The 11,057-nt window shown below is 35.9% G+C and overlaps 1 protein-coding gene across 2 annotated transcripts in view; it reads right to left on the bottom strand.

Annotated features, from left to right (window-relative positions):
• Nucleotides 1-372: 372 nt before the first annotated feature.
• LOC585336 (protein flightless-1 homolog) overlaps nucleotides 373-11,057 on the bottom strand; it is a 41,611-nt gene continuing 30,926 nt past the window's right edge. For both annotated transcript variants that reach the window (XM_030984458.1, XM_030984459.1), the window contains 9 exons: nucleotides 9,963-10,071; nucleotides 9,117-9,200; nucleotides 8,337-8,433; nucleotides 7,442-7,704; nucleotides 6,649-6,857; nucleotides 5,629-5,752; nucleotides 4,752-4,934; nucleotides 3,468-3,581; nucleotides 373-2,584 (listed from right to left, as the gene is read on the bottom strand). In XM_030984458.1, the coding sequence (XP_030840318.1) occupies nucleotides 2,447-2,584; nucleotides 3,468-3,581; nucleotides 4,752-4,934; nucleotides 5,629-5,752; nucleotides 6,649-6,857; nucleotides 7,442-7,704; nucleotides 8,337-8,433; nucleotides 9,117-9,200; nucleotides 9,963-10,071 (1,321 nt within the window). In that variant the 3' untranslated portion in view covers nucleotides 373-2,446. The remainder of the gene's footprint in view (nucleotides 2,585-3,467; nucleotides 3,582-4,751; nucleotides 4,935-5,628; nucleotides 5,753-6,648; nucleotides 6,858-7,441; nucleotides 7,705-8,336; nucleotides 8,434-9,116; nucleotides 9,201-9,962; nucleotides 10,072-11,057) is intronic.

The raw sequence follows: 11,057 nt of genomic DNA, 5'->3' as shown, positions 1-11,057 counted from the left end.
ACAGATACATAGGGGTTCGAGAATTCAAGTCCTACGCTAATCAGACAAATGTGACTGTCACTGTGTTGAGTGTAAGCATGCCTCTCCCCTCTGTTCTCGATGAAGGCTCAGGTTTAGGGGACAACACTCCTTTCCGCAGAAAGACAGTTTTTAACTGGAGCTCCCATGTGTAGGAAAGTCATGCCCTATAAACGTTAATTTCCTACACTTTTTGCAAAGAGTAGAATGTAATCCCAATGTCTATGACGCTTGACATTCACAACTGGTAATCAACATACAGATCTTTGGGATAGGCTGCATAGCCCTTTGAAGTTATAAGTATAAGAAGGACCACAACAAAAACAAAACACAAAAACATCTCAAAGCAGGATATAGAAATCAAAATCCACACTGTGGAATTTATTGCGATTTTCAAATAACTGTAAATATAGCATGTTGTATAACCAAGGGGAAGAAAACTTGTAACAGAGCATAGCCTTAATGTCAATATAATCACTCTATGATCTCATTCATAATAATCCATCACAAAAAGTATAAAACACAATCAAACATGCCTTTTACTGTTAAAAAGAAAGTACTTTTGTCAAGTGCATTTTTAGGTGTAGAAGACTTGTTTGTTCATGAATATCAAGCTTTGGCACTTGCTTGCATCATCTACTTTGAAAAAGAAAAGTCTCGGAAAGGGACTAATTACTGTCCCGATATAATTCCCAAAGCTTGGTCTTCCCACAATTTTCAATATTGAAATCAAATATGAAAGCATTTTGGATGCCACTAGAATTTCAATATAGTTCATTTATCTTAATAGCATCATTCATTATATCCACTAATAAACAACCAATGATTATGTACATTATATCTGACATCTTCAATAAATAACAAACAACAAAAATCTATACCCTTAGAAATAAGAATATAATTTGGCTAACAGGTACTGGAAGATGTTAAGACCAAGGATAGTTTAGCATCATAATTATCAAGCTTTTAAAGACATAAATTATATGCAAGAATGCTCAGCATCCACTTTCAAGTCATAACATAAGGTAGCAAGATTTAAAAAAAAGGAATAAAACACAAAAATAAGATAACAAGAACATTTTTCTAAATGTCAAATTGTAAGTGGGTGAACCTACATTCTTCTTTGTACACCTACATTCTTTTTGTACACCTTATACAACTACAGAGCAAGAAAGCGCTCTAAACTTGATCCAGACTCAATCTGAATTCCACAGCACTTTTCTCAAGGCCTGTTATAAAAAAAAAATGCAATAACATACACAAAGCCCTTTAATAGTACAAAATGCGAGTTGCTCTCTCAATAAATAATTATATATCAAATAAAAGAAGAGTTTTAGCTTCATCATTATCACCCTTTCAAAAATGGCCTAAATAATGGGAAAAGGTAGATAGATAGGCATGAATACCATTTTTTAAAACAAAATTTAAAAACTGTTTGAGTCTAAAATAATATGTTACCTCTTGCGAATTACAAAATTATAAGAAAACATAGGAATACAGTTCAAAATAAAAGGTGACAATTTTGGTTGTCTAGAGCTTATATAATTGCTACATGTATTTACATTCAACTCTATAATTTTTTGTAATTACTCTTTAATTATTCAATTTCTATTACTGCTTATTCCCCTTTCCATTTTGTTATACAAATATTGAACAATTTTGTGAAGTTTTCTCACTGCAATCACAAAGAATAGTCACAATCGCGTAATATACTACATTTTCTATTTTTACAACATCATCAATTTGCCATGCAAGAAAACTACACTATATTATTGCACCTACAGACTTCCAAATTCTCAATTCACTATACAAAATTCAAGCACCGAGAAAGTCGCAGAATCTTTTTTGTTTTTCAAAATGTCAATCACACATCCTTCCTTGACAATTGAAGAAATAAATATTACTTTAAAAGAAGCTAGATCAGGAAATATGTACTGTTCCTAGAAAATAGCATATTAAAAAAGCTTGTGATGTCCAAACTGCAAAGCACACAATGCTGTGTAATAGATAATGTCTATGTCTCAAAAATCAATGTTGGGAATTACACAAATGAGATTATCCTGCACACTTCTTATCAACTGGCAAAATTCTAATCATGAGAATGGCCAGATTGAGATCCACTGGAGAGGCAGATCCAGGATTATCATCTTCGAGGGGCATCAGGCTCTTCATCCGCTTAGTAAAAGGCTGCATTGGCCTTTGACCATTACAAGAAGAAGAAAGGAGGCCCAGATATTTTTCCCCTGATAAGAACAAAATGATTTATTTATGCTCATCTGTGAAGATGGTCGATGATGGTCTTCCAGATAGTTCTGTCGAGAGACAGAAGGGGAGCTGATGACGGAACTGAGTGAAAAAAGGGCATGTTATTACCACACTTATATCTTTGGTTGTCCTTCTTTCGCTGCTATTACTCTAAAGCCATTCTCTAGTACTTTGCACCAGGCTTGAAGAGACCCCATCCGTGGAAGCAGCGGATGAACTTCCAGGGCTCTTTGCCCTTCTTGACGGCAGAGAACTTACGAGGGGCGTCTGGCTCCTTGTTCTTCATATGCTGGACGTATACCTGTCAACAAAATAAAGGATGGAATACATTATTAAATGCAACGTTTAACAATGTTAAATCTGAGATGCATGGCCCTACGTGTTATCAGTGTTTGTGATATTGTGTAATATTGCGCTTCAAGATGATCATGAAGTGCCTCAAAAAAGTAAAAATCTTTGAGTGACCAGTTTTACCATACTCATCTTCCCCAATAGACTGTAGTGTTATAAAAACCGTTAGGAAAATGAAAAAATTTGATTTTGATTTCCAATCATAAATATCTTGATAATCAGACAGCTGATCGGCTTGTAAAAGTCATGGGATTCCTGACTGACCTAAAGGTTTATAATTATGATTGCAGCATGAGCTAAATCCAGGATTTTGTTTCAGAATCTGAGGCAATGTTACAGAGTCACTTTAAAAAGTTTCATCAGGATGGTTGCAATACTGGTTAGCGAGAGAGAACCAAGATTTGGGTAGGAGGATGCGGGAAGCTATTTCGATAAAAGCGCTTGTCCGACTACATGAACCGGGACGGAGGGGCTTTTCAGCTGTCTGTTAGATACGATGCAGTAATCGCGAAAACAACAACAACTACTGGCGATCAGAAAATCTGTGGCTCACTTCAGTCTGCTAAAGCGCCATGACAGCCTTGCTAAAGCCAGGGTAATGATCGGGAGTGCCAGGAGTGTCAGATGTGACAGACATGAGCGCTATACAAGAACCCACTATTATTAGTATCATTATCTTAATAACAAAAACAAACAAATAACAAACAGAAAGTTTATCAGAAATTTAACATTCAGTTTCCTACCTGCGTGATTCTCCTTTGAACTAAAGTACGACAACAAAAATCAGACTGCAATCAATAACTTTCAAACTTTCTACCCCGATTTAAACTGACCTGTGAGCTCTTGTAGGCAAGCTTCTTCTCCACATCACTGCAGCTTGGTCCTATCCATAGGTAGACTTCATGTCCGGTATCCAAGATCATCACATCGTCATCAGCAAGATCATCCTAAATGAATAAAGATATTATTACCCAAATGTACCCATATTGACTTTTCTTGTATATCTCATGTATTTAATTGTTATTTGTTTATCTCTTGTATATTTCATGTATTTAATTGTTTATTTCTTTGCTTGTTTGTTGACATGATGTATACATCATGTCAACAAACTGCTTTTAGATGTGCATGGACCCCTTTGAATACTAACTTAAGTTGAAAGGGTAATCCACACCACATGTTGTAATAAATTAATAATAAAATAAAATAGGTCATAGTATTCACCCTCACAGTTACATTTTATGTTAAGAAGTAATATTTAGGCAGTCATATGAATGTACGCAATATGACATTAATTGTTTTCTTTTTCTTTTTCTCTTATGCAATTCATTATTTGTTGTATCTTGTTATTCTTGGCTATTTGTTTACGTAAAGTCAAATGGGTAAGAGAAGAAGGCCTTCGTGTTATAGATAGTTACGTAATCTTTTTTTTCCCCGGCATCCAAGTGACTCACTTCAAACCTTACTTTTGTTTTGTATTCTCTGTTTTCTTGATTTTGTCTTTCCTGATAAAACAGGGTAATACAAAATAATAATAAAGCCACAGCCTGAAAATGCTTTGTTGGGGGGAAAAGTGTGTCATTGCTTAGAATAACTTTAACCAGATTTCTTAAATAACACACTTTCTAGAACTGGGAAAAAAAACATCATTTTACCACCAGCACATCAACCTGAAGAATTATTTACTTCCAAAACTTTCAACTCAACAAGGACTGCTAACATGACCGACTGTGAACAGGTGATTGCACAAAATAAATAACCACCTTCCCTTCCCCCATCGAAACAAAACAAAACAAAACAAAAAACAAAACAAACAGAACAAAACAAAATAAAGCAAACCTAAAGAAACCAAGAGGAATTAGGTCTTTAAAAAATAAAAAATGTTGTATTGCCCTTTGCGACCGACCCAAAAATCTTGAAATCAACGGTCGGCTTTACAAAAAATACTAAAGCACTCAAAACTGAGAAATATCAGCCCAAAGAGGGAGAAAAACAAAAATTCTGACCAACCAACCTATGTTTAAGCACCCAAAGGGCAATACAACATCTTTTTTTTTGTATAGGCCTTATAAAGAAACTGATCCACAAAAGCAATGTTTCAACGCACAACTTGAACTTACTTGGCAAAAGTCGGAGCACTTCTCCGACACGGTGAAGAAGCCCTTCTCATTGGAGCATCTGAAGAGTCTAGCATTGTTCATGAAGTCAGCCTCTTGGTCATAGGTTCTCTTACCGCCCAGAGCTACCCACCAGAAGTTCTCTGGCTCGGACCCTTCTGAGAGCAGCTGATGGCTGTACATGTCCTGATGGACAGAAACATGAATAAAATGATGTGAGAGATGGTAATAACAATTATAGAGGAGATACATGGTAAAAGTGATGAATTAGCTATTAATTAAAACAATAGTGTATTTGTATGAATAATGTTTGTGCTGTAATAAAAACCATTTTTGAATTGAATTGAATAGTGTCAAGTATCACCAATATCTACATTTCTCTGCTTGACCAAGCAATCTTTAATAAAGTATTATAAATGACAACTTTTTGGTTGAGTGGATTCATGTACTTAATGATGAACTTATTAAAAATCAAAAGAATAATAACTAAAAATAAGTGATGCAACGTTCTTAGGTAGACTGACAAAAAATAGCAAAGAGAGATAGAGATAGAGGGATTAAGAAAGAGAGAGAGAGAGAGAAGAGATTAAAAGAGAGAGAGAGGAGATTAAGAGAGAGAGAGAGAGAGGAGATTAAGAGAGAGAGGGAAAGAGCGGGAGAGGGAGAGGAAGAGAAAGAGAGAGAGAGCGAGGGCGGGCAGAATTATCAGACGGACAGGAAAGACAGAAAAAAAGAACAGAAAATAGATGGAGAGGCTAAGTACAATAAGAATAGAAAGACTAATATGCAGATGCAGTTAATACATGAAAATGAGAAGGTAGAAAAGCAGGAAAACACATGCCCTCAGAAAGATGAACTTGATAATGAACATTTGTCTTACATCGAACATCTCATATGCGAGCTCCTCTGCTACCCTGGCCATGTCCGCATCGCTCCTTGATCCAATCCATGTGTAGACGATACCTTTACTATCCTGACTATCAAACGGTACCTCCAATAAGTAGCTGGAACAAAGACAAAATAAAATAAATACATTAATCTTCATGGATTTTAGTTTGAAGGAGGCTAAAAATTGTGAAATGGTATCTCCCAAATGTTACTAGGACAAGACATTTAAAGGGAATCTTAAGAATGAGAAGAGAGTAAGGCAAAAGATAGAGGAGAAAGACGTAATTGCATACACAAGGAATACGGGAGAGAATGATAAAGAGAGAAAAGCAAGAATTAGTGAGAAAAATATAGAGGAAGCATGCAAGAGAGAAGTGGGGATGAACAACTCAACAAAAGTAATAATAGAAATCTTAAATGGAAGTATTTAGAATGTATAAAGCATAGAATCTTTGTCTGGTTTCTGTTAAAAATTTAAATACATTTTCTCTTGGAAAATTTCAATACCTAATCATATTTTTCTACAGAATTGGTGCTGAGCTCATTAGGCACCATTTCAATAGGCAATGCTCAAGGATACTGTATACCACGACTGGGGGGTTTTTCACAAAGATCCTAAGTCAAACTTAACTCCAAGTTGAACTTAAACATTATGGAGATCCATTTGTAACCTTAAAATATAGTATATTCAAAGCAAAAAAATATAGTATATTCAAAGCAAAAAAATAAGGTATCTTAGACTTTTCATAAATTCAACATCAAGAACATGAAATTTCCTTGATAATAGAAAATATGAATGACTTGAATCAACATTCTATGCCTTTTAAAATAACTTTTACAAAATACTTTCAAAGATGCTAACTGCTTTCCATAATTTTTAAATCAAACTTAGGGATAAGTTCAACTTAGGATCTTTGTGAAAACACCCCCCTGGTTGATTTTCTGGAAATGTTCACAATCATGAAGCAATGTTTGGTAATGAAATACCAGCAAAACTGAAGGAGGCATTTACCAGAATTCTGGGTTGAGCCACTGTGCGGTGGGATGGACCTGTATGCAGCGGGTGCAGAGAGGGCCTCCATTGGCTCGGACGTGGTAGAGTTTGGGGTTCAAGTCCTTGGGCTGCTGTGACTCTGGCGGAGCATTGGGGAGAGGGCGACGCCCGCGGTAGATGGTGAACTTCTTCTTGAAGTGGGAAAGGAACTTGAGATTCTCTTGTTGCTGATGATGGACAATGAGATGTGAAGTGTGCGATAGATTAACAGGTCCGTTCAAATAGCAATTTAAATGGAACTTTATTTCTGATTCAATCTTTCTCTCTCTCTCTCTCATTTCCCTTCTACACTAGCTATTTACATGTATGTCTACCTGACTTGACCTGACGCAAGCTTCACATTTCTTCCCTAACTCCCTCCCTCCTTCCACCCCTCTTCCCTCCTCCACTATCTCTCTCCCTCCCTTACTATCATTGCATACCTGACATGGCACAATTTAACTACCTCCAGCTTATGTCCAAACAGCGAATAAAATTTCCTCCCTCTTCCTCCCTCCCCCTCCCTCTATCACCAACCTCCTCCCTTCCCTCTCCCTCTTTCCTTCCGTCCCTCCCTATCTCTCCCTCTCCCTTTCTATTTCTGAATACCTGACACTACAAAATTTATATACCTCCAGCTTATCTCCAAACAGCAATTCAATCTCCTTCACTTGTCCGTCCCTCCCATTCCCACCCTCCCCACCCTCCCCCTCCTTCTTTCCCTTCTTTCCCTCCCCCCCACCCTCTCTCCCCCTCTCTATCATTATCATACCTGACACAGTCGAACCACCTCTAGCTTATCACCAAACAGCGATTCAAACTTCTTCTGAAGACTGAAGGTGAACGTCAGCCAGCCCATGTTACTGGCATCACGCCCCTGCCAGAAATAGACAGTGCATTGGAAGTCCTCCTCTGCATTCTCCTCCTCCTCCTCGGCTTCCCCCTCTCCGTTCTCCCCCTCCTCACCCTCCGGGAGGTCACGGGGCACCCAGTAACGGCAGAGGAACACGTAGCAGTCCCCACTGTAGAAGTGGCCTGTAGTTCAGGTGAATTTGAGATATCATATTTAAAGAGAAGACCTACATTTAGTTTAGGTAAAGATGAATATTTTTGGGAAACCTTTCACATTCTTTTCAGCCCTGTATGGAAGAATATTACGAAGCTACAGAACAGACATTTAAAAGAACTCTATCTTGAACTACCCTTACCTCTTTAAATACCCCTAGAAATACACTGTATTCAACAATTCTACCAAATTTGTACCCATGTGACTTCTAGCAAGATTTGCCCAATTTGTTATGAGTTTGACGGTACAGAAACCTCACAATATACAACAATGTTCACATACATATTACTACATAATTAACTTGATAACTTCTACATGGTTTCTTCACAATGAAAGTGCATGACGAGGGCCCAATCTTAAAAATAGTTACGATCAATCACAACTTATTTGCAGTTAATATCAATCAAAACTATGTACATGAGAGATAGAGGTCTGCAAACTTGTGATTGATTAGAGGACTTGCCATTGATTTGGATCAATCGCAACTCTTTATAAGATGGGGTCCAGAACTCAACTTAATATTTGGGAACTGGTTTATTCTGTACATGTACATCCACCATCTTAACTGTAATGTGTACTAAAGATGCAATGAATGCTTTACCTTTCTCGTGCTCAGGAAGTCTAGCAAATTTGCGTCCCTCCAAGACAAATGCCTCCATACCATCTAGATCATCATTCCACTCCTCCATCAACTGATCCTATATGACAGAAATAGAAGGAGAGTGACTATTGTTTATTTATCTTTTTATTTATTTAATTGTTTTTTATACAAATGTTTTTTTATTATACATGTATGTACAAACCTAGGTCTACATAGCAAGAGTGACCAATCCTGCCCACAGAAATGTGAATGATGAATTTTATTGTACACTCATCAAAAAAAAGCCTATGATTTTCTCAAGATTCATGTATATCTATGTTAGCATATCAGACATTTCTGCTTAACTTGAAGTGAAAGAGGGAATTCATCACATACTCAATATTTTAAGTCTTCAAAAATTAATATATATATATATATATATATATATATATATATATATATATATATGTATATATCACATAGCATTATAATATTAAACAGGTGATAAATTGTCTATGTGCTACCTTAAAAACACTTCTTATAGACAATGTTACTGTCTAAAAGGACACTTTCGGCCAAATTCTGAACTACATGTATCTTACCTTTTTTAAAATAGACTTCCCAAAATTAAAACTGAGGGGTCAGAATTTTAGTCTTTATCATACATATTTCTAAAGTAAAATAAAAGACTGAACTAAATGATTGGCGCCTTAGTCATTAATGCAGTATCAAAGGAGGGAATACAGATAAAAGAGGGTTTGCAGAGCACTTTGACAGCACATAAAACCATCATGGACTTACAGCTTCTGTGAGTGCCATGGACGGCTGCCGGGGCATGAAGAGAGCAGAGAGATCAGTCTTCAACTCTTCCTTGTCTTGTAAATCCTATCAAAACAAACACAAAAACAAGGATAATATCATACTCATGAAGTTGACAAGCATGATTTTATACTCGTAGATCAAACTGGTAGATCAATCTGGTAGGAAACGACTGTCCTTGACATTACAGTAACGTTCTGAAGAGGCTTGAAGAACAGCAGCACACGAAAGCTTGCTAATGATACACACATGTAAATTAACTTTCAATGATTGTCCAAACAACTTAATAGGAATGTCTTCAGTGACTAGAAAAGGTACCTCAGGATAATACAGACTTAAGCTGTTGAAGGCAGAGCCTATGAAAACTTGTTCTTATCCACTGAAAATTTACCCAATTTACACAAATTTATGATAGAGAAACCGTTATGAAACATGTACAGGTACTTAACAATAAGGGCAGCAGCTACTTTCAGTGTTCATGTGATTATTTATTCATATATGTATAAATACGTGAACATGTGCCTTCACACCTTTTTACCAATTTTGAATTTCTAAATGACTTGTCTTTCTCAGTCAAATAATGGAAAATGCTATACACGTATTAAAAAGATTATAGTAATTTAAACAAATAAAAAATGGGCACTTTAAATTGACTTTGCACCAAAAAGAGTTAAACATCAAGGAAAATTGAGGCAAAAGGGTCACTTTTCAACTTTTGAAAGAAACTTAAACAGCAATGACATTCAAATTTGCAATGCCTTTAAAAAAAAGAAACCTTCTCCCATCCAATTACTGTTTTGGTAGTAAGCACCTTTTAATCAAACTCACCTTCTGAATTGCAGGTTTCTTGTATATTTGATCTGCTCTCTTTGTGTAATCCACAGCTAATACATCATCCCAACCAGGGAACTTAGACTTGAACACTTGACTCTCATTTCTGAGGCGAGAGAAGGAGGAAGGAGAATAAGGAAAAGAAAAGAGAGGGGAAGAAAACAACAGAAGAATAAGAAGAAAAGGGAGGGGAAGAAAAGGAAGAAGAAAAGGGAGGGAAAGAAAAGGAAGGAGAAAAGGAAGGAGAAAAGGGGGAGAAGAGTAAGAAGGGGAAAAGAAGATAAAATAAAGAGAGGATGAAGAAGAAAAAGGAGAAGAGAAGAAGAAAAAGGAGAAGAGAAGAAGAAAAAGGAGAAGAATCAGATGGAAAGAAATAAGAAGCAGAGAAGTGTTTAAAGGATGAGAAGAAAGAGATGAAGGAGAAGAAAAAAAAACAAGTTAGGGAAATCATTCACTTTTACTTGCGTTATGTGATATACTTGTACATGTACTATTTGTTTTGAATATTGTGTATAATTTTCAAAGACAGTCTTAAAGACAGTCATAGGGTAAGAAAAATAAATATTTCTCAAAATTTGGTCTTCTGTAAGAGACTACACTTTAAAAACATTGTCAAAATATTGCTATTTCTAATGTGAGTACAGTACAACAATATACATGTGGACAGTAAACAAACAAGTTTTTTTTTTTCTTCATTTCTCTATGAAGATAAGACCCAATGTGATAGGTACCAGCTGCCAGAACCTGTTTCATATAAACTCTCTCACAAAATTGCTGATAGAGTATTACTACTCATATTAGTGCACTTTCAAAACAATTTGTTTAAAAAAAGCACTATACAAAGACTGATGAACCACAAGTGAATAAAAGATTAAATATAAATACACAATTTTTCATAATTTTACAAACTAAGATGAAAGATGTTAGAAGGAGCACAGCAAGATTAATACAAGATTCCTGCGGATAAAAATGTAAAAACTGTTAAAGGTTAGTGGGATAAAAATGTAAAACTGTTAAAGGTTAGTGGGATAAAAATGTAAAAACTGTTAAAGTTAAGTGGGATAATAAAACATTAATGTATCACAAAGATCA

This window comes from Strongylocentrotus purpuratus, unplaced genomic scaffold (assembly GCF_000002235.5).
Source record: "Strongylocentrotus purpuratus isolate Spur 01 unplaced genomic scaffold, Spur_5.0 spur5_scaffold_14, whole genome shotgun sequence".
Taxonomy (NCBI): Eukaryota; Metazoa; Echinodermata; class Echinoidea; order Camarodonta; family Strongylocentrotidae; genus Strongylocentrotus; species Strongylocentrotus purpuratus.
The sequence above is the reverse complement of the archived record's forward strand: the minus strand, read 5'-3'. Positions and strand labels throughout refer to the sequence as shown.